Source organism: Aulostomus chinensis, chromosome 4, assembly GCF_037954235.1.
Source record: "Aulostomus chinensis isolate RoL2024-O1b breed Wild chromosome 4, RoL_Achi_v1.0, whole genome shotgun sequence".
NCBI classification, from domain to species: Eukaryota; Metazoa; Chordata; class Actinopteri; order Syngnathiformes; family Aulostomidae; genus Aulostomus; species Aulostomus chinensis.
Window position 1 is genome coordinate 17,224,023 of NC_141323.1, and position 24,692 is coordinate 17,248,714.

The 24,692-nt window shown below is 41.0% G+C and overlaps 1 protein-coding gene across 12 annotated transcripts in view; it reads left to right on the plus strand.

The window, feature by feature from the left end:
• The window catches only part of LOC147262866 (ELKS/Rab6-interacting/CAST family member 1-like), a 120,287-nt gene that overhangs the window by 80,305 nt on the left and 15,290 nt on the right, over nucleotides 1-24,692 (plus strand). For 9 of the 12 annotated variants that reach the window (XM_086202137.1, XM_086202148.1, XM_086202136.1 and 6 more), the window contains 2 exons: nucleotides 9,411-9,558; nucleotides 19,117-19,224. In XM_086202137.1, the coding sequence (XP_086058263.1) occupies nucleotides 9,411-9,558; nucleotides 19,117-19,224 (256 nt within the window). Of the gene's footprint in view, nucleotides 1-9,410; nucleotides 9,559-19,116; nucleotides 19,225-19,742; nucleotides 19,815-24,692 lie in introns of all 12 variants that reach the window. The other 3 variants (XM_086202144.1, XM_086202146.1, XM_086202147.1) reach the window with 1 other exon arrangement.

Here is a 24,692-nt window from a genome sequence, read left to right on the forward strand (position 1 = left end):
AAGACACACACACACACACACACACACACACACATACATTTCTGAAAGATCTCACCAAAAATCCTGCTGATCTCTGTGTGTTCCACATTATCCAAAAGATCTTTTATCTCAGCAGTGTCACTCAAACATGAGTTAGTTGGCTGTTATAATTTTCCATTTATTGCCCTAATAAACAATTAAACCTTCTGCGACAGGACAGGAAACACATTTTGTTTTTTGGCAGTAAGTACAAGCCCTAGATGGAATTCATAGCTATAATTCTAGATTATAGAAATGTCTTAGAATGTTCTATCTTCTTAAGGTGGCCCAAGAGAACAATTTCGCTGTTTTGAATGCACATAACAACTGTGGCAGGAGTTCTTTTTTCCCTGATACTTCTGCTATAATGTTCTAGTAAAAATGTAAAGTTTAACAAAAGAAAGTAAATGTTTTCTATGAAGCAAAGAGCTTTATTGACTGTCGCTGCTTTGATGCTGCACATATGGAAGTCCAGCGCGAACACATGCTTCATAAAACCTGCTTGTGTGTGTGTGTGTGTGTGTTTATTGGTTGTCCTGCGTTTTCTCTTGTATGGCTGCAAACCAGTGCGCTTTTGTGACGGCTCTCTGGGGCAAAGTGGATGAAAGCTTAAGTTGGAAGAGACCTTCAGCTTCCTTCCTCCGGCTTTTTCTTCTGTCAAAGTTATCTGACAATATCGCTATAGTAACTTATAACGTCGTCTTGTTACCAAGCCAGGTCATGTTCCTGATTCTTCCTAAATGAAGCGTGTGATTTGCATGTCTGTAGTTGCAGTTATCGCATTAAGAACAATTTAACACAAGGGAGGGATGCAGGAACAAATAATATCACATGATAGCAAAACAAATGTATTGCCAAGCAGTCTTTTTATGTATTCAGCAGCTTTTAGTGTAGCTGTGTCCCATATCACATGCTATTTAGTACAGTAAAAGTAGTTGTAAAGTGTTATTTTGTGCATCTGAAACCAGTAGTACATGAAGTTTTTACAATCTTATATTACAGTACAGCATGCCGGCACACAACACAATGCATCAGTGACTACAACATAATAGTGGACAGAGACAAAAGGAGCTCTTGTTTAATGTCAACAAGACTTCAGGTTAAATGAGGGACTCCACTTGGAGAGCTTTTCCTCCTGTCTGAAAGCCTGAATCGTACATTAAAAATCCGAAGCGCGTATTCATAGTGTAAAGAATAATGTTTGCATACAGGAAGAACATTGCAAGAACTGTGTTAGATTTTCACTGGTAGTGGTAATAATTCAGTCTTAGCTGTGGAAAAAGTTGTCTTTGAATAACAATAAAACTTTCATACACATCTTAAGGTCTTGTTTTCTTGGTGGGTAAATGACTACGCTTTGATAATCATTGTGTATGTCGTCAGTCTTCATAAAATGTGCCCCGCATTTCACATATTGTTCTTAAAAATTCTGTATCGGTCAATGATATACCGCCATGTTTGTGTGAAAGACAGAAGGAGGAATTAGACATGGTTTTAATTTTACATCCTTGCCCGTATTGTAGATTATGCACAGTCATGAACACCGGAGCTAGATGTACGTGTGTGTGTGTTTGTACATATGTATGTGGTCTCTGAGAGCCACCTGATCAGCAAACTCAAAACTGACAGAAAGAATGAGAAACAGAGGATTTTGGGAGCAAACCTGAAAATGAAAGGAGAAGTATTCAGTTCATCCTGTACCTCTCACCGATTTAATTCCACGACTTTATGCTACCTGTGTGTGGTTGCCTGCAAGTGTGTGTGTGTGTGTGTGTGTGTGTGTGTGTGTGTGTGTGTGTGTGTGTGTGCATGCCTCCAGGCAGCATTAGCCACCACTAAGAACCAGCTGTGCCCTCCCCTCCTGTATCTCATTACCTTCATCTCTCCTCCGCATTCTTCTCTCTTTAAAACGACTCTTTTTTTTTCCTTCTATCCCTGTTTAAACAAATAGTCCCTCTCTCTCTATCCCTCTCTCCCTCCTTCCTCGTGCTTTTCTGTCTGACACACAGAATAGTAAAGTCCGTGAACAGGATTAAAGATTACGAGTTCACCGTGTGCGCTTCTCATCAATGCAACTCCACCATAAATTTTCCATGTGGAAGTGTAGAAAATATCTCCTCAGTTCGGCTTCAGTCGTCCTCAGGTACCAAACATTGACGTGGATGTTTCTCATGCATCACCAGGTGCTTGTAGACAGACAGATCATCAGTTTTAACATCAGGGATTTTAGCTCCCTTTGCTGTCATTCTGCTCCACCGGGCAGTCAAGATGAAGCTGATGCGACCTCACTTGACCTCAGCAGCTTTCACGCCACATCCATCTTTGCAGTTCTTTCTGCCTCTTCAGCTGCGAGCCATCGCCGCCTCATCCTTATGTATTCTGTCAAACGTTAAATTCAAGCCATCATCGTGGGCGACTTTCCGGCTCCAAAAACACGACTTACGTTATATTTACAAGTTGTGTTTCGGCTCTTATGGTGTTAGTTACATTTTATGGGGATTTTACACAAATCAGGACAATCTTCAGACTTTACTGGTCTTACATTTCAAAACTGGGTCAGAGAGGTTTAAGTAAAACCCTCATTAAAATCTAATTATAAACTCTAAAAGCAACAAACTAACTTTTTCAGCCGTAACAGTAACCCCGTGCTGCAACAGTCAGTGGTCACAGGATGCAGGTGCACAATGTTGTGTTGATCTGAGCGACCAAGGTTAGACGAAAGAGTTACGCTAAGTTTTAGTTTGGGTTAGACCAAGATGACCAAGACTTCATGGTGACCATTGGCAGGGACATGGGCAGGGCCGTCTGACTGTGGAGGAAAAGCTGACGTTCTTTTGAAGCCGTCACCGTCAGTCTTCTTGGTTGATGCGACATTTCTCTTCCACCGCACCGTACGCAACTGAGGTGCACCAGTCCAGACCACAGCTTTTGAAGGTTGCATTTAGGGTTTAGCACATCTGTAGAAGACGGGTCACGACCCAGTTTACCACGAGCAACCTTTTTTCGGTAGATTTGACTCACACAGGCCATCTCAGCTGAGCACTCTTGAGCGTGGCTGCTCTCTGATGGCCTCCATATCTGGGATCTTGTCCTGCCATCTGATGTGGAGAAGCATTTCGAGTTATCTCATGTGATTATTTGATGAAATGATAAAATAACCACAGAAATTCGTGAGAACACCAATTCACCTATCGTTAGCCGCCTGCTGCTGACTCGTACAAACAGTCGACGCAGTGACCTGAGAACTATGGAAGCTGTCAGAATGGCAACCAAAGAGGTCGGAAACAACTTTTGGAGACAGCTGAGAACACTATGTGGCCTACTGCATAGTATAATCCACCGGAGACATTTGGCTCTGTGGAGGTGTGGTTTGGGAAATATACTGCATTAGCCAGCCTCATATCAGAGTTGCATTTAACCCTTGTGCTATCATTTTACTTTTTTTTTTTCTTGTTAAACAAAGTGAAACCAGATGCAAGTCAGGATTACTAATGTTTGTCTATGGCATTTTGAACTCAGGATGTCTGAGTATAGTGCGTAGCAACCATGAACTGGGATTGGCTCGTATGCGTTCAGGGGTGGGTCTTCGGGGTAGGTCAGTTGGACCCAGCAGAAAGTGATATTTCAGTTTTTCTTTGTCATTATTTTTTTTGCATGTCAGGATTAGTGTCATTCACTGTATTGCAAATTATATACGTAATTGCCCTTCTCTGTAAATTAACAGTCACATCCCTTTATGTTTATTCTGAATTCTGATAAAAGGTGGGTCACAAAAATCAAGTCGCAAGAAGAGTCAAACGGACTTCTTATAAAAAAAATGAACGTGCCATCAAAATGCTTTTGAAGCTGTTATCCTATGTTAAAGTTGTCGCAGGCTTGAACCCACACACGCTTAACAAGAAGAGAAAAACCCTCCCTATACAGAAATGAGGTCGAGGTTGACACGCACCAATTCCTACAAGGGTTAAAGAGTAAACTCTGGCGTCCTACAACAGGCCTCCTGGGTAACCAGAGCAGACAGTGTCACTGCAAACAATGGAGAGCTGCTTTGTTCAGTTGGAAACAGAGAGCAGAGAGAGGGGATTATGTCTAAAATAGCTCAGTGTTTGTCTGAGACAGAGGCTGGCCAATGTCACACTGGACTGAATCAAGTTAACACACACACACGTACACACACACACACACACACACACACTGAATATGCAGACAACCTGTGAACACGCACGCTTAAATACAAGTAAGTACACACACGTATAAACACATGCTGTCGTAAATATAGTTATTGAACTGCCACTTGAACATACACATTCCTGTACACGTACACACTGTTGATGTAGAAGGTGACAGCATGAAAGAGATATCGCACGCGCGCGCGCGCACACACACACACACACACACACACACACACACACACACACACACACACAGGAAGCTGCACTGGTGTGTGTGTAGAAATATGTTAGTGATCTAAAACCAGGCATTAGTGTTCCTGATAAAGTGAGGGGCCTTAAGTGGTTTTAGGAAGGAGAGAGCCCCTGCGTGTGTGTGTGCGTGCATTTGTGTGTGTCTGTCTTAGGGTTGAGGGTCAGGTGTCTGGTGCATTTGTGTGTGTATCTGCTTACTATCTAACTTGTCGCTGCGGCGATGACATCATGGCACACGACCGCCAAACGACGGAAAGAATGCCTCTTGTCTTCTTTACAGACACATAGAGGGAGGAGAGGTGTAGAGATAGAACGAGTGGTGGAGGATAGGGGGAAGGTGAAAGATGCAGAGCGGGTGTGTGTGAGAGAGTGAGGGAGAGAGAGGGCCCAAGTGATTAGGAGAGAAGACATTAAGGGAAATTTGATTAAATATTCATAATACAACCTACAGCCAGTTTTTTTGTTTTTTGGGGGGTTTTTTTCAGAATTTTTCTCTAAACTTTCAGGAAAGTCGTGCTTCATTGGGGAAGTAAAAGTGATTTTACACTTTTCAGCAGCAGCTCCAGGAGAATTGTTTGGAAGAAAGGAAAAAAAAAAGAAAAAAGCCAGGTATCTCTGGGATGTTTTGCAAAATCTTCCAATATAAAAGCTTGTCTGGTTGTAGAGTTGGGAAATGAAATACTGGAGAATTGTGCAGTAGAGCTTAAAGGCCGAGCCGACGTCAAAACACCTCATGGATGTTAATAATATTGTAGCACAGCAGCGCAGCACCAATCATTCTGTCCTCTCCCTCACATGGTACAAGGTAACACAGCGTATTGATGGATTGTTGCGCATTTAATATTTAATTTGAGTTTTTTCCTTTTCTGTACACTTTTAACGCCTACCTCTGCTTTATTTTACACTGCCGTTTAAACATGTTGATTTTTTTTTATTAGTTCTATGAAATAAAGCAGGAATTATAATAGTCCCGCTCACATTCGAACTGTAAATTACACATTTACGACTCAGCGTTCGCAATATTTTTGTTAAATGGGGAGGTGGGGGAGTTGAATCGTAAACAAGTTTTTCTTTTGTACACACATAAACTTTTGTCTACATTTTCCCATTCTTCCAAATTATTTGGGCAAAAGAATGTCTCCGGGGCTCGTATCATAGTTGTAGTTCCAGGAGGACAGGTTTTGTATGTATTTATTTAAGGTGTGTATTTAGTATTTATTGGGAACATCTGGGTGTGTAAAGATTTTATAGATTTTTGTGATGCCTTTTCATTGAAAAGCACGTAAAATGTTTTGAAGTGCCCTTTGACAGTAGAATATCGAAAGCAAAACGAGCAACAACAACAACAAAAAACACTTTAATGATCGCAAAACAGCGATAGCCACAACCTGTACTTGCTATGAGCATCTGTTTTGTATGTGTGTGTGTGTGTGTATGTGTGTGTTACACAGAGATGAAGGGAGAGCCATAGAGAATGAGACAAGTGCATCTGGAATAAATATCATTTTATCACCAGGGTTAATAAGCGCCATGTGCTGGCAGGTAACGCTCAGATATGGTATAAAACTAGACGCGCTGTTAGTTTTAACAAGACTAATGTTCCATTAGCCTTGCTGTGTGTATATGTGTGTATGTACCGGGGGCTGCATATAAAAAAAAAAGAGAAAGTTGAAAGAGTGGAACATTGCTCTCACAATCTGATAGAGGAGGAATGTTCCGTCTCATGTGTTAAATCGTCAACACGCTGATGCACAGGGGAAAAAAAGTTGTTGAGTGTATGTGTAGAAAACATGGCGCCTTTGGGTTGTTTTTTTTTTTTTTATAGTATAGTAAAACTCCTTAAAGCCTGTTTTCAATCAATAAATTCTATTGGCTCGCATATGAACGTCAAAACTTGCATGTGTATCAAACTGTCATTATGATTTCACTAAAAGCCTTCTAATCCTTAACAGTGGCAAGAGCAGACTTTCCCAGGCAATTGATCTATCAATCCCAGTCTAAAGCCTTCCAGCTCCTGAAAGGATTGCCGCAGTACCGATGCATGATAGGAACTTGCGCACTGACAGCGTGGTCGATGAGGTTGACCAAAGAATTTGTTGGTCTTCGCTCAGTTGAAACATGTAATCTGTCTTCATTTAGATGCTCTCATCGCTGCATTCCACGCCGCACCGCCGTATCAGTCAACGTGAGAGAGCAATAGAAAGCGAGTGTAAAAAGCAAATGTTATATGAAAATTGATATACGCCTGCGTCTCTGCGTGAGTGTGGACAGTGTATAATTGTATGTCTGTGTGGGCCTTTTTTTTTTTTTTTTTTTCATATGTGCGTATGATTTATGGGAGACAAAGATAGGGCGGAGAGAATTTCCTGGTGTGATCAAGAAGCTGGAGCTTGATTTGTCTCAGTTGTTGAAAGCAACAGTTTGAGATGTTTTCAGCCAGCTGATGATCATCAGTCAGCGTCACCATTGTACTGCCTCAAATGGGTACCTGTCAGTCGAACAAAAGCCACATATTATCGATTATTTTCACAGATAATCTCCCTTGGGATTCAGGTCCCTCTAAATAAGGATATTTCATATAGTGGCAATGCTATTTTAATTTAAAAAAACGATTTCCTTGTGGTTATGTGACTTTGTTGTCACAATCAGGTCAGGGTTAGAAGATGTGAAGTTGTGTGTGTGTTTTTTTAAAATACATTTTTGACTCTGCACATAAAGATGTGAAGCTTGAATTAGAAACAGGAATAAAACGCTCATGAGTCTGGTTTTTTCACGCGTTTTCTCATCTCGTCCACTGCCCTAAGCGCTACCCTTCACCGATGTTCCCGCCGTAAATGGACATCATTTGATTTCCTCCTTTTTGGATTTACTTCATTATTTCTAAAGCCACAAGAGGGTCTCTCCCTAGGAGGTACAAGTACCTCAAATCCACGATCTTGATGACAACAGATTTAAACAAGCTGTTCGGGAAGAAATTTGTTGAAGCAGCCTTTTGCTTCTATCTGTCAGCTCAGCTATTCAGGCAGACACAGCAAAAGTCTACAGTGGAAGCGGAGAGTGAGACACATGTATACACACACTTAAACATCCTCTTACTATTTGCCTTTTCTGGTAGCAAATCCCAAATTGGTGTGTATTGTCAACTTGTTCGGAGTCAGTTGGCCTGATGTGGACTTTAGGCTGCCACTTTAGCAATACACACTTCTGGCCAATAGAATTAATGCAGCAGTACCAGTGTTTATATTTAGATTGTCTTGTAACACTATTTTTCCTTTATTAGATATATAGAATATGTAAATATGAAAGAAAATGAAAAGAGCAAAACAATGGAGGTAAGCAGTGATCAGTTCTCCCTCCCATGAACCCGATAACGTCTTAATTACATGAAATTCTTCAACTTAGACCATAAAAGCTGGCACATTTTGTATAAAAACACTCTTATTTTACGCTCCAAAATCACCAAATTGGTGCTCCAATTAAGAGGATTTCCCTACACTTGTCGACACGCTAGTGTTTCACTTAAAACAGTCACTTGAGCCAAATTACTACCCATGCAAATAGTTTTAGTTTTAATTGTCCAGAGTTGGAGTCATCTCATTGTAAAAATGACTCCAGAAACAGAGTCCCTGTTAATCCACAGTCTCCGTGGACTAATTATAAAGAAAGACATGTCAGAAGTAGGCAAATTAAACCCAAACTATCCAAAGTGATGAACTAAAAATTAAAGAGGATGTATATGCTCATTTCTAGCTCATATAGAGTAGCTTTATATGATCCATCCATCCATTTTCTTCCGCCTATTCCTGTTAAAGGTCGCAGGGGGGCTGGAGCCTATCCCAGCGTCTAGGGGCGAGAGGCGGGGTTCACCCTGGACAGGTCACCAGTTCATCACAGGGCCAACACATAGAGACAGACAACCATTCACACTCACAGTCACACCTACGGTCAGTTTAGAGTATCAATCAGCCTCGTCCCCTCTTGATGTCTTTGGACTGTGGGAGGAAGCTGGAGTACCAGAGAGAACCCACACAGGAACAGGGAGAACATGGAGACTCCACACAGAAAGATCCAGCGCCCGAGCCAGGACTCGAACCCGGAACCTTCTGACTGTGAGGTGACAGTGCTGACCACTGCACCACTGTGCTGCCTGATTTTATTTGATTCATAATTCTAATAAAGAACTTGTTATCTTGTGATCCTTTAATGCTGACCCTTTATGCAGCCATTGTCTGTCTGAAATATGCCATTGTGTCCACATTCCTGCAACTCCTGGGCGTTCAGTGAGCACAAAAAAGAAGTTGGCCTCGGCAGCTTTCATACAAAAGGCGTCAAGTCAAGAAAGCCTCCTTTTGACGGAGAGCATCTTCTGCCATTTGGATTATGTTAGGCAACAGTTTCGAAGCTTCAGTGGATATTTCCACAGGTGATGAAAGATTTGGGAGAGAGAGCTGAGGGTTGTTAGACCCATGGATGGATGTTGGAGGCAGAGTCTCCGATCATTCCTCTGGAAAGTCGAATGATAAAATTCTCTAGTTTTTGACAAACAAACAAACAATTTAATCTTGCAGCTCTTCTAGACTTTCAGAATATTATTGGACCAAAGAGTCCAGATTAGAAGAGTTAATTGAGTAATTTTTGCAGGAGTAATTACACTGTTTGACTAGTATGCAAAGCAGCACTCAATGGCCAGCACACGCCTTGTATGTACAGGAAGCAGGAACAGAAATTATATATGAGAAAATATGAAAGAATGAGAGAATGAACAAATGACAGTGTTTCTTCAGCTGCAGTGTGAGAAAGAAAAGGCTGAGGATGCATTCAGTGTCTTTTACTCCACATTTATTTGTCCTAAGCTGTATTTAATGTGTGCAATATCAACTGCTTTTAATTAAAACAGAGTGAATTCAGCTTTTAGTTTCTTGAAAGTATCACTCACTAAATTAAGTGGTTAAATATTTCTCTGTGCAGACAAGAGGCGCTGCTGGCAGCCATAAGTGAGAAAGATGCCAACATCGCCCTGCTGGAGCTCTCCTCATCCAAGAAGAAGAAAACCCAGGAGGAGGTGGCAGCTCTGAAGAGGGAGAAGGATAGTCTGGTTCAACAGCTCAAACAGCAGGTAGGATTAAGCTCACCAACATAGACACATGCAAAATAAGACATGGGACGCTTGGAAAACTCTTTGGTCGGTTATTGAAATGAGAACAGATGGAGAATGAGTACCCAAGTGGAGAAATTATAAGGAAAAGAACCCCCAAAAATCCCAGAGGGGCACAGGTGAGGTGGCAATGACAAGGGGAGCAAAGAAACAAGATAGGCAAAGAGAAACCTGAGTCCAGATGTGTCCACACTCCTCCGACCACCAACGGTAAATTTAGGATCCAACCCCCCCCTCTACATTCACCACACACAGACCGTGTTGAGTTCGATTCTTCCACAAATCTCTGGTGACAGCACTTTCACATGAAATTTGTATTTATTTTAACATTTCTGTCTGCAGGTACGCTAACACAAACACCTTACGCATCACTCGGCTTGTATGGATACACATGTTTACAAAGTTAAGCACACAAATGTGTACGCAAATATGGACACACTCCACCGGGCCAAAAACGAGGGATATAAACATGACCAAATTATTCTGTGGTTCCTTCACAGAGGCCTATTTACAGAGACACACACTCATACACAGTAAAGGTTCTCCTGGGTCTAGTGAATTAACCAACTCTTTAGTGGATGAGGCAACTGGGAATTTGGTGGATTTCTTCCTCACCTTCTCCTTCCTCCTCCTCTCCGTCAGTTCAGATTTGTTTCATTTTTAGATCGCAAGCATTCCGAAAGTCTTTCATTTAGCGCTAACATTCAAAATAGCTTCCTAGATCACATCGGTGATAAAAGTCTTGAGCCGCAGTGACGCGAGACGTAAAGCGTGACTGAAGAAGTAAAATGGCTGGGCAGAGCAACGTTTTGGGTGGAGTGAGAATTGAATGAGATCAACGAAAATTCCCCCTCCCAAAACCAAAGGTTTTCATCCTCACTAAAGTTGTTTTGCTTTTCTTCTTACTTTTTTTTTTCTTTAACTTAAACCCACCAGCTGTTTGGGCCTCCAGCGTCACCGCCATGTTCAATACTCGATGCTACTTTTACTGCAATTACTACCTGTCCAATCTGAGATTATTCTTTCACACCTCTCTCCATTTGTCACTGACATACACTTTTCCTTCCACTCGGCATGCTACAGCCATGTGTTACGTTGCCCACACCTACATCTAGTTCATCTCATGCTAAAGCAGTTGAAGGAAGCGCTTGATACGCATTTCATTCTTTGCGACATTTTCCATCGTTCGTATAAAACATGCTTTACAATTCAAAGCCAAAACAACAGTCGCAAGGTAGGACATTCAATGGGCAAAATTGGAGGTCACACAGGTTTCTATTCAACACACTATCACAACAAATGTCAAATTCATCTTCAGGTGTCATAATGTAACGTTTCCAAAGCACAAAGACTCACACATTTTGCTCCATGACCCTCCAAATGACAGGAATAACCTCCAGCTGCCTTGCGGACCCTCCAGAACCTCTTCTGACGTTCCTTGTTATCTCTTTGGCTCTGCTTTCTCCTTTATTCCATCACTAGTTCTTTTTTTATTTTCTTTCAAAATCCTCCCCCATGTCATCCTCTCCTATCTCACAGCCCCCCATCTAATAATAGTCATAATACAAATGGAGAAAAGGGCTCTACACACATTACGTACACATCTATTAATTTTTATCACATGCATTTAGTTTGCATTGTTACCGCAGTGACTGTTTAACCCACTAAATAATAAATCTTCATTTGTGCATATCCACATGCACCAAACACACTGACACAATGATGAAACCTAATAAATCAAAGCTGAGGCGAGGTTTGGGAGTTTCTTTCACTTTAATTTCCCTCGATTCCAACTGTAAAGCGTTCAGTAATAACAGCAGTGTTTTCATTTGCGAGGTCGTTTTGATGAATAAGACGTAGCAACTATTTTACAGCGACCGTTTCATTTCTTGGCTACTTTAATGGATAGAAGACGCTCAAAAGATTCAATAAGATAAGGCAAAAGGAAGAATGTGCTCCGAAAAAGTGTTTTAAGAGAGAGGCAGGGGGTGTTTGAGTGTCAAATTAAGTCATTATAACGTGAAGCGCTCTCCTCTCTCTTCCTCCTTCCTAGTTGAAGTCTTTTATGACACCTTGGGGTCTCAAAGGTGGTTGCTGACAACACAGAGCCTCGACTGTTTTCTCGTGTGTGTGTGTGTGTGTGTGTGTGTGTGTGTGTGTGTGTGTGTGTGTGTGTGTGTGTGTGCGTGTGTGTGTGCGCTCACTGAGGGGTGTGAGCGTTTTTTTGTTTTTATTTCGGTCTCTCGCTCTGTCCATCTTTCTCTCTCTCTCTGTGGTATCGTAATTTTCAGTCCCTCCATGATGGATCACAGCTGAGACTTCCTCAATATTCCCGTCTGTGTGTGTTTGCGTATGTTTGCACTGTGTGAGCTGAATCTGGCATAGTATTTTTAGGTCCTCAGCATGTCACACGCACACACACACACACACACACACATACAAATAACATGCATGATTAATGGATAGAGACAGTCGCTTCTTTTTAAATTAAAGGCCTATTCCGTGTTGTTTTCACGTGTAGCCAGATGTTATCATTCTGTGACAGTAGGAAAAAAAAAAAAACGCTCCGGATTTTTTGTATTTCTGTAAGCCACCATCATAGCCACCGTGGGCGGCGCTAAGACTATGATGCAGAGAAAGTGCCCTCGCAAAATAGAAGCGTTCAAGAAATGCTCTCATCTTTGTCAAAACATAACATTTTCAGCATGTAGGTTGAAATTAGCTTACTAGCTAGCTTGAGGGGCAGGGAACACCAACTAAAATAGCCGCCCAACGGCGAGCTGAAACCTGCAGCAGTTCTGATGAATGAGACATATTCTTCAGTGTCTCTTGCACACTATTAATGTCTCACGTCTGCTGTGAATATAGACCAACAGGATAACCTGGACAGCTACAGAACGCGAGGATCCAATGAGAATGCATTAAACAGTATGATTCATTACTCTTCAGCTCGCCGGAAAAATAAACTGTAGAGGATTCTGATTTAGATGAAAAATATGTCCCTTGAATGCAGGTATGTTAAAAACACGCACACACACACACATATACACACTTACACACACACACACACAGTCCCACAATTGAAATAACAGGAGGGCGATGAAGTTACACGCTTCTATTACCGCAGTCCATTTACAGACTTCCACAAATAGCAGATAGCTAGTTAATCAGATTATTACAGCACCGATGTAACTTATACAATGTTTGTATTAATGACTATGAGGCAGAGGAGAGTGTGTGCACAGTACTTCAACACACCTCTATATGTAAAAGAATATGAAAGTGTTTCCTGCATTTTGCCCTTTGACCCTCCCAGCTGCAGCGAAGGCAGGAGGCTGTAGATCCAGCAGGTTCTGCTGTCAGTTTTTCACTCTTTTATTCCATATTTCAGAGACAGAATCTGCGATTGTGAGGGGGGATTTTAGGAGAAAAGGAGGGAGGGATTGCAGTGTTTTACAAAACAGAACAAGTGAATACATATCAAACTTTCTCTTGTAAAAAAACAAACAAACATGTGGTTAAGATTTACAGGTTGTGTGTGTCTTGTGTGTGCATGTTGCCATGGCCTCGGTCATCGCTCTGCACCTTGAGGTTTTGCTATCCATGTAGACTTTGATAGAATATGGTGACGGTTTGGTATTTTCCACTGTCATGATGAAGTGCTATTCTTACCTACTCTGAGATTTGTAAAGACAGAAAAAAAATAGCAGTTAATCAAGACTGTTAAAAAAAACAAACAACAACTAAAGATGGCAAACACGCAAAAAAAATTAAAAGTTAAAACTCACCAGCAGCAACTGTCACTTCAAGTCTCTGAAGTCAGTGAAAAATGATTGTTTGCGTGAGGAAACGTTTAAAAGTGAAATGGTAGAAGTGCGTTCCTACGACAATCAGCACCAGTTTCCTGTGACCCAGACAAAAATGATTTAATTGCAGCTTCTTTTTCGCAAGTTTGAAGAGCCAAAATCTGGATTCAAGAAGGATTAAAGGAGTTCTTGACATCTTCAGAAGCAGTTCTTTTTAATCTTTTGCCAGAAATGTAAATAAACAGAATGTCTTCCAACTGCAAAAGTCAAGATTTTTCTGTGAAACAATTTTGTCTTTTTTTTTTATGCCGGCCATTGTTCATCTTTTTTTTGGTGTTTTTTTTTCCCCTACTTACTCTGCTCTGATAACAGGGCTGGAAAGCTTTTGTGTTTTTAATTAAATCCATTGTATTGATGAATTAGAACATCTATTGGACATTTTTTATAGGCCCTTTTCCATTCAAGAAACAGTCACGCCACAATCAATTTTGTGCAGTTTGCATACCTCTTAAGCACTTGTAGGTCTTTAAGGTTAGTAGAATTTTTTATTTAGTTTATCGGTCTTTGTCTAAAATAAATATTATTGAATACATAGAGTAATAATGACTGCTCTACTTTATTTTGTTTCCGATGACCTCTCCTCCTCCTGACTCAAACGGAAAAATATGTCATCTGTCTCATCGCGATGACATAATTCTTCTCCGTGCTCACTTTTTTTTATTGTCATTTGTAATTTTCCACTTATCAGCAACTTTTTCATTTTGACAGAAGAGAAATTGAGGTTAATCTAATTTTTGTTATCACGATGAAATGGTTCTTGTCCAGCCATGACTCAGCAACTTTGCGTTATTGATAATTGCACAGATATCAACGGTTCTTCTTTCAGTATTGGAAGGAAAGATGATACAAAAATCTAATCTATTATTCCCCGGAGCTTTATCACAATCTATCTTTTTTTTTTCACAACCATGACTCAGCAGGTTTCTCCCTCGATTAGTTTGTCTCTCTCTTGTCAGACCCACAGGAAGGAGTGTGTGTGTGGGGGGGGGGGGGGTGAGAGGAGGAGAGAAATAATGGTGCGATGATTAGATTAAGTGAGAAAGAGAGAGCTGGCACAGACACAAGTGAGCTGAGGTCAGCATTCCTGCCAATTAAAGAGGAGACCATACAAAAAAAAAGGCCAGTGATGAAAACTAGCGTGTATTTCTTCTGCTTCAACTTCTCCTTCCCTGCTTTTCTCATTATCGTCATTTTTTGTTGTATCTCCCCTGTCCTGTGAATTCTAATGAATATGGACAGAAAACAGAAACTGGAAAGAGAAAGATAGAGGAAAAGAGCCAGGAATTTGCATAGGAAGTTCTTTGTTTTCCCTGACATAATTGAACTACATTAGCGGACAAGCTAACCGCTAACGCCCTTGCAGTTTTATCATTCAATCGTTGTTTTAATCATCCACAAAGAGAGCTTTGCCTCAAAAGCGTTCTTCTAGAAAATGTGTCCAAAAAAAAGTTTAATGTTGTGAAAAGTTCATAACCTTCATATGTTCAGAAAGAAAAAAAAATACAGATTTTTGGAACATCATACCAAAAAAAAAAAAAAAAATTCTGCAAATTATGCTTTTGTCAGTCTGGTATCCTTTTAACAAAACCAATCTTAGGACTTTTGTTGGCTAAATCTAGCAAAGTTACTACAGAAAACTGAAAAGAATCTAATGTTGTTCATATAATAAATCAAGGAGTTAAAAATAAAAAAAGATTATAATAAATAATTTCCTTTGCTGCTTTTGTTTGTTTTGAGGGGGGGGGTGCTACATAAGTAAAAATGTGATGATCGATTGATTGATTGAGGCTGATTTCCCTTTGGCATGTTAACTCTCCCCCAGGTAATTTGTCCTGTGGGATTGCAGATAATTTCCGAGTTTTCACTGAAGTTTGAGTTTGTAAACCCGTTAGCTCGCACGTGTACTTTCTACTCAAGGTTGTAGATTTGACAGAAATAAGCATTCTTAGAGTGACAGTGTTAAGAGTGCGTTTACTTCTCAGTAACTTGTCAAAAACATAAGCAGGAAAAGTCCCACAAACTTGATAAATAAACATCTCTTGACAGCGTTCAGTCGGCCATCTTTGTTCACTTTTTCCAGTTGCGCAAGACCAGTGGACAGTAAATAGAAAGTCCCTCGTCGCTCTGCCACGTTACACCCCGTCATGTCACAGCATCGTGCTTGTTTTCAAAGACATAAACCGATTCGAAGCTCACCAAAGCCTCTTTTTTTTTTTTTTAAACACAGTGTTTATCCAGATATCAAAGGATTGCTAATATGAGTAAAAAATGGAAGTGCCGAATAGAAAATTGGAGCAAACTAAGAGAAATTCCATGATCTGAACAGACACGTCCAAACAGACATTTAGGGAACAATGAGAAGTAGAAGAAGAAGAAGAAGAAGAGGGTATAGCAGGGGAAGATATGGAAATGAGGAGAAGGGGGAGAGGAAAAGAGAGAGTATTAGTCATGGGTACAAGGGCATGTTAAGAAGCTCAAAAGTCAAGAGGCAAAGAGAGAAGAGGATAAAATACTGCGTCTGTAGAGGAGAGTAAGGCATTAGAATTAAGGAGGAAAGAAGCTGAGATCATTAAATCAGAGTATTTTTGTTACAGGGCTAAGAGAAAAGTAGTGAATGAAAGAGTTTAGGGATAAAGGCAGGAAGAGAGAGGGAGGAACTTTGGGTTTATTGAGATTCATAAAGCTGTAAGATGAGGAGAGACACAAGGCAGAAAGATGCAGAGCGTTTGCAGATGGTGAAGGGAGATTTGAACGTAGAAAAGTCATGACACTTAAGAGATTTTTTAGGGTCTGGGTTTTAGCCCCACATTAGGTGCCAGCATTTAAAAAAAGAAAATAAAAAATGGAGCAGTGTCTCAGTTTACTGTTGGAAAAAAGACAAATCAGAGTCATTTTTGAGCTTTCACAGCATTATCGATCTCAGGGTCACGGGATTCCCATACGGGCGTCGATGAATGGAATTATGTCTGACAATGTAGCAACCCAGAAGCAAATGTCTGATAGGAGTTCACACAGTTTTAGCCAAGCAGGGATTTTCATCAGATTTCCCAGATTTGAGGCGGATTCTCTCAGCTCTCATCAATCGACCCTCAGACTGTATCTGTTTTCTGACCTGTCGCCATCACATCGCTGATATCCAGCAGGCTAAACGCTTGCTTGATTTCCGTGAGCCTTTTTTTAATGCTGGAGTTGAAGTATCGCATCAGGAATAAGGGGGGGTGGAAACAGTTGGGAGGGGGGAGAAAAAAATCCTGTAATTCACAAGAAAATTTTTATGCTCGCTTGAGGGTTTAAATTTATGAAAAAAAGATTCAGTGCACAATTTGGGATGTAACACGTTTGCCGAAGAAGTTCCGACGAAGCTAACCCTGAACTCTCTCAGGTTGCATTTCCCATTTTCCTTTCTGTGTGCTTTTGAAACTTTTGCTCGGGATGGAAACAAGATTCCAGTTTTGCCCAAATAGCATGAAACAGATCATGAAGGGAAACCCGCTTTGCAACAACACAAACTGCGAGGGCCGATGTTGCCGGACGTCGTACGTGTGCGCACCACAACAAACCCACTCGTACTTTCATTTGCATCATTTTGGAAAGCAGGCATACTCGTTAGGGAATCATCCTGCCGTGTGTTCTTGTGTTGTGTCGTAACCTCAAAAATTTTAAGAGATTCGCCACAGCAGCAAGTTGTGTAATGCTACAGCAATCTGATGACCTTTTTAAACTTTCCTCTAAGAAATCACCACCAGAAAAAACAAAGATAACAGCTTGGATTTGTAGATTTGTGTGTCCTTCAGCCGGTGGGGATACATTCTCCGACAAAACTCAAACTCCGGGCAATGCATGTTGACCAGAGTTTGTCAAACTTACTGCTCCAGGCATTTTGCCTTGTCTTTATGACTTTTGTGACCCTGTAATAAATGCTGAAAGCTAAACTTTGGCACTAAGAAGACTTTTTACGCTTTTGTGCGAAGTTGGATTAATGACAAATATCAGTGTTAAATCACACAAAGGCATGAAAGCATAGAGTATTATTATAAACTGCCTCTAACGGTGTTTTTTTTTTTTGCCACTCTAAAGATACTTTTGGGCTTTGACCAGACACACAAAGACCGTGTACATCACTCTCCAGCTGTCAGTGTGTGTTTGTCAGCAGGTGCTACAGGAACTCTGTACTTGCAGGGGTTTAAAGATGAACTGTTTACGCTCGGTGTTTGTTTAAATATATCAGCGTGTTTATTTTCGGACGGATGTCTTTAAGGAAATGGTGTGCGTGTGTGAATGTTTGCGCGTGAGCGTATGTGTGTACGTGCAAGAGGAGGAAACATGACTTATAGACAGAAACATGAGCATATATGTTGTCACTGTGTGCTGCTGCTAACTTTTGTTCTCACACACACACACACACACACACACACACACTAAAAATGCAGTGTTTCATGTAGCTTTCAAACAGAACACATCAGAAAGTTGGCTTTCACATTTTTTTTTTTGCTGTGTCAGATTTAAGGGGATTTTCAGCGTGCACCACCCCCACCCCTACCCCCTTCCTTCTCTGCCTTTCCTCACTCCCTTAATCTTTTAAGATCTTCTGTAAAACTTAAATTATACCCGTAAGATGTGATGAGTAGAGTGAACAGCAAGAGAGGAAGAGAAAGGATAGACGACAGTAGGCATAAGAGGATTGGAGGGGGGAAATGGAAAAGACAGATTTACAAAGGTGGTACAGGTCTATACATTATTGTACTTTTGGCCTTGGAGTATGAAGAGTGTACACAAGAGAACTGAAATCTCAGACAACAGCCTGAATTAAGATTAATATTTTACATACAGATTTTCACTTTAGTGTCCCTAATCTGATTGCTTTAAAAAAAAAACATCCTGTGTGTGCAAATGTTTAAAATGCATTGTATTTCTTTACAGATGTGTGTAAAATATGTGCACAAACAGATCGTCAAATGGAGGTGGCGATGATTTGTGGGCTTTTCTAAGTGAAAAAGACGTTGAGGTGTTAGATTAGATGAGAAATCTTTGCTCCGGTGCAGTTAAAATCAAACTGACTGGTGAAGCGGATGAAGCGGCAAGAGAGGAGGGGAAGGGACAGGAAAGGATACAGGACAGTAGGTTAAAGAGCTACACGACAGGTGGTGTGTCAGTGGCCTACACGACAGGTGGTGTGTCAGTGGCCGTGCGTGTGTGTGCGCTGCTGCTGCTGCTGCTGCTGCAAATCTGAAAAAGGACATCATGTATCTTACAGCCAACCAAACATGTAAAACATAAATATTGATCCTCTTTCATTGTCTCTCTCTCTATTTCTCTCTCTTTCTTTCTCTCTTGCACAAACATGCGCGCGCACACACACACACACATACACATACACACACACACACACACACACACACACACACACAAGTATAAAGGCAATGCTCATGGCTGCCGTCCAAAACTATCCTCTCCTCTTACTCTGTAAATTAACTCCTGAAGGAATTCTAGGCTAGAACTTTGGTCTTTTTACTCTTGCAAGCGTACAGCCACACACACACACACACGCGCGCGTGTGTGAGCACGCACGCACGCACGCACAAAAACATGTCTGTTGTTTTCCCTGATCCTTATCCTCATCTATCTCTCTCCCTCTCTCTCTCTCCCTCTACAGACTCAAAACAGGATGAAACTGATGGCCGACAACTACGAGGACGACCACCTGAAGGTCTCATCTCCCATCTCAGAGCTGCCCAACAACCACAAACCCTCCCCAGATCAGGTGAGAGCTGGACTTCACACAGGAAAAACAAACCCACTCACACAGCTTCATTCTCTTATCATGCAAGGACAGGGTGAGAAAACGTGCACTTTACCTTTTATATTCATGAGCTACTTCCTTCCACCCATCTGTCTTTGAGTGTTGCGTTTACTTACCTGTACAGTCATTTTTGTTTCGATTATAAACACCGAGGTTTTTGTGTCCCATCGTCATTCAAAAAAAAAGTAACCTCGAAATTCAAAATAGCATGTTTTAGAAAGATGTAAAAGGTTTCAGTGACTGTAGTGTCATGACAATAGGGTGATTTAGAACATTTTTGCACTCTTTCACCCCTTTTTTTCGTCCATCCTTATTATCCATCCAATGATTATTCTTTATAGTCTCGCCATTTACCTATTAGAATGAGTATTTAAATTCTGATTCTGCACTTAATATGTCTTTCTGCAATTTCCTGTTTCACCCACTAACTTCCTGCTTTCTTCGGACTCATGCTGCTGCTGGACGGGACTAAACTATAGGACGATGAGGAGGGTATTTGGGCCTAGCCAATCCCTCTTCCTCTCCCTAAGTTCGCCATTTTGTACAGAAGGGTGAGCGTCTTCTTCATCTGCATCCCAGAAAGATTTGGATGTGCTCATTGTGTCACCCGTCATTCTTGTATTTGTTTCATTCGTGGCATTGTGAATTCTTCCATCAACGTTCTCTCTTGAAATACTTCTTTTCTTTGATATTTGTCTTCCATATTTTTTTCCTTCATCTCAGTGTGAGTTTTTTTGTTTTTTGGGGGGTTTTTTTGGGTTTTTTTTTTGGTGGTGCAGCTGGTGAAATTCGCTTTCATGTCACCTCTTGAATCATCTATCTCATCTCATCCTTTGATTTTCCTTCACTTTAAGATGATCGTTTCTTCCACAAGTCTTCGTTTCTCTGTTTCAATTTTTTCTCGATCATTATCTCTTTTATTTCTTCCCTTCCTTCAGTGATTTCTCAACTTGTGCTGTTTTTTTTCCTCATATTTTGCCTTGCATTTATCTAATTCTAAACACATTTTTCCTGTTTTCCTTTTTGAAAAAAAAAAAAAACCCATCTGCTTCTTTTTCGATAATCCTCGTGTCCTACTTTGCATGCCATTACGAATGCGGTGAGCATCAGCGAGACTGGAATAGCTGGTCCACTGTTTTCTTTTTTTTAACTTGTTAACCTCTCATCTTAATCATGGAAAGAAAAAAAAAAAAGGTTGACTGACAATTTTCAAAATTTTCATTGACAAAATGAATGCTGATGTTGAATTAGAAACAAGTGGCATGATCTAATAATGTCAGTAAAATTCTTGAAACGTGGCTTTAAATTTTTTTTGTGGGGGGGGGGGGGGTTGCAGTGGTACATATGAGTAACGCTCGCTGCTTTTAGCTCAGCACAGTTCCTCCAGCGGGATTCCCCACTGTGATGCTAAAGGCTTAAAAAGTTCACCAGCGGATCTAAGTTTGACCCTGGTAATTAATTAGCGGTAGCACCTTCCTGCTGAGTGAGGTGGAGCCAGCCAGCACACACACACACACACACACACACACACACGCACGCACACACACAGCTGACTCCTCATCTCTTTTCTGTCTGTCTCCATGAGTAGCTACACACACACTCACACAGACAGACACACACACACACACACACACACACACACACACACACACACACACTCTCTCCTTGGTGTGTTAGGTGGGTAATTTGCCATAGCACATTACATTTGAACAGTGAGTGCTTGTGTTCCTTCCTACAAGTGGATTCTGTGCTGCAGCCGGGGACTGAAATGTCTCAGGAACAACTGTAGCAGGGAAACTCAGGAGAGCACTCGACTCACACACACGGCATTGTTGAGGATGTTTTTATTGGCTTTTTGCATTTTTAATGGTCTTCAGTGGTGTTAGATGCGTCAGTGGAAAAAGACAAGGAAGAGGTGTGAATGTTTATTTCTTTAAGTTCAGCAGTGCAGCGGCAAAGCCAGAAAATTTTAAGATGTGTGGATTTTCGTGAAATACGATGGAGCGCTATTTGGTAGACTCACATTTCTGTCACATATAATGGACAAGCCCTTTTTATTTTTTTTATTTTTTTTTTACAATTTATTTCTGCAGCCCACATCTACTAAATAAAATGGGAATAGGCTTGTTTATATCTGTTGGACTTCAGGAGCCAAAATGCCAGACCTCACAGCTTTAAATGGTTGTGGTTTAAAGCTTGGTTTTAAGGTTGGTCTTGTAATGTGGTCAGGTTTAGGGATTTACTCAAGATGGTTAAAGTTTGCAGCACTAGCCAATAGGGGGCAGCGTATTACCAGAGCCTTGGGATGTCTGCTCCTATCGTTCGAAACTGTGAAGTGCTAACTTATTTAGTAAAACTCTTACCTTTGGTCACAAGGGTTACGGAGGCCCTGTGCACACCTGGTCTTAAGATCCATCTTGATGTGATCTGATCACAAGTGGTTCACACTTGGCTCGAACACGCTCCTCCGCATCTCACCTCACCACTGTGTGCACAAACAAACACCTATTTTAATTCTGTTTGCAACACTTTTAATGGGCGCATTTATTAATTGCAAGCACATGTGACTGCGCCACTCAGAACCTGAGGAGATAAAACATGTTTATTTCTAGTTGTAGATTGTGTACATCAACGCTTACGCTCTCTCCATCGCCGAGGCTTTTCCTACTCAAGAAAATACTGTGTTGATTTAGTTTGAGGACAGAGAGAGAGAGAAGGAGAATGAGAGAGAGAGATCAGCTGATGGGTGAGGGACTTTAGCTCTTTGATAAACGAGTGACGCAACTTGTGATAATTTTGTAGTGTTTATCAGTCAGAAATTAAAAGCAAAAGAGAGATAAATCACAGCAGTGCTTCCTTACAAACCAACTTGCCAAAGATGCTTGTTCCAACCATGATAATGTCTTTCTACTAGCTTTTTAAAAAACATCAGACGTTGTTATCATGCGCCACCATTGCTCCCAGTGGTGGTATTTCAGCTCAAATAAGTGACCCAATCACCCAATGAAGTGGTCCCTCACTGTGGCCCGGGTGACACGTGTGTGCACGCCTGGTATTATGGCTGACCACCCAGATCACTTAGTGACTGAAAGAAGGAAGCCCAAATACATCTCCATCAAGATGCAATCTGGTCTCTCGAGGAACAAAAACGAGATGGACCATCGCTTCCTTGTTGAGGATAAAGTTTCCCTTCACAAATTGCGTCCTGAAGATCATAGTTTTGGAAATGCATACAAATGAAACTTCCCGAAAAGTGTTAATCCATCCGAAACCTAAAATGGACATATGTCGACTCAAAACACCTGAAAAAGGCCATTAAAAAAGTAATAGATGCAGTAAACTTGAATCTAGTAGCAGGTGTGAGGACGCTACAACATCTGCTGCTCATGACTAGCGTTGAAATGTGAGATAGAGAAGCAGACAGGGGAAAAATACTTGAAATTTACCGTATGGTGGCCTGGGACGCAAATATTCTCTTCCATGCAGAAAATTGCTGTACTGTATACAGTAGATGTGGCATGTGGTCAAATATGCAAACGTTTCTGTGGAGTTAGACAAACCTGTGTGACACCATTTAATGTGGTTGTTGGGTTTTTTTTTGTTTGTTTTGCGTTTTTTTTTGGTGTGTTTTTAATGCAGCCAATCAGCGAGGCCAGCTGAATGCCTCTCTTTGGAGTTGTTTCATTGCACAGTAAGCGTCTAGTAGGCAGGCATCAGAGGCTAATAAAGCTGCACACACACACCTGATGCACACACACACACACACATTCACACACACACACACAGCACTGTATAACATTATTTCTCCTGTGGGATTGTAGAGCACTGGAAAACTGCAGATTTAAACACACACTGTGTGTTTACAATAACAGGCAGTCTAATACAATAAAACATATATATTGTACTTCTTAATAAAGTCTGTAAATTTTACAGTTAGAGGGTGGGGGTTGTGGTGGTCATATTTTCTGTCTTATGATGTCCTAACTTTGCTTTTGGTCATGAAATAGTTCTGGAGGGTGGAAAAAAGAAGCACCTGTGTTGTTATTGTCATTCCTTCCATTTTTCTGTCTGTTTCTCATTTGTCTCATATTTGATCCACAGAGCTCCACCGCAGGTCTGGAAAGTGTGAACACTGATTCTTTTTAAGCTTTGTGACAGAATAGTCTGGAGTAGAAAGTGTGAGAACAGCTGTTGCACACATGTGGAGTGTGTTGCAATGAAGGCGAAATATCTCGAAATAAGTCCGCATATTGTTCCGTTACACAAGAGACTGAGAAACAGTCCTGCTGCAGTGCCACTGTTACCGTATATCATAACATGGAGGTATTTCAGAGTTTTAAAATGCAGAATGTGCAGAATCCCTACAGCCTTTAACTCCATCACTTTCTATTTACATCTCTTTCCTTCCGCGTCTACCTCCCTCTCTGCCCTAGAGGGACATGTTCAGTAATTTATTTCGTAATGGACTGTAATTGGCAGGTACGCACTGGAAAATACTGTAGCTGGCGCTATATTTACAACTCTGATAACGAGCATGCAGGAGAGTGTTTTCTGTACATTCGGTGGTTTTTCTGTGTTGCAGTTTGTATGTCTCTGCATGTAGTTAACGGGTATGGTTATATGCGCATATACTGTACATTTGTGTGTGTGTGTGTGTGTGTGCGTGCGTGTGTATGTGTGTGTGTGTGTGCGTGCGTGCATGTGAGTATTTGTATTTGTGGTGTGTATGAGTGAAAGGAGCTGTTGTGAGCCATGAAGGTGGTTAAGTTACTCATGAACACACCAACGGAGATGGTCTGGAAAAACACCAAATACACTAGTCTGTCGTCTGTGCGTGCCTGTGTGTGTGCGTGCATGTGTGTGTGTGTGTGTGTGTGCGTGTGTTTGCGCGCGCGGCTCTATTAGGAACACAAAGCAGTGCAGTTAAATAAAGATGGCATATGCAATTGGGAACAAAAGCTATGTCTCCAAATGATAAAACCTTGATGTGGATTCCTGTTAGGCAAGTAGTGGTTAGGGTAAATTTCCAGGAAATGAATGTCAGTCTATATAAATAGCCCACAAGGGAATTAAAGTTGTGTGTTTTTGTGCGTGCAAGCATCTTGTGTTGACAGTAAATAAGGTAAGGACTGAATGAAAAGTGACAGCTACTTTGATTTACTGTCAGCTTTCATTGCTGGCATGTATTGTTTTGTTTTGTTTTTTCAAAAAAAAGTCACTGACATATATTTCTCTGAGGAAATTCTCAAAAACGTGAAGTTATTGAACAGAGACTATTTATGTAGATTTTTATATGTTAATGTTTTATTCAAATGTTGTCATGAAACCAGCTTATTTGTAGCTCGGCCTTCCACTCTTTTGACAGCCAATAATGCTGTCATTTTCAAAAAGTTATTGGGAACAGGAACGTCTTCGTAGTCTGGGGTTGT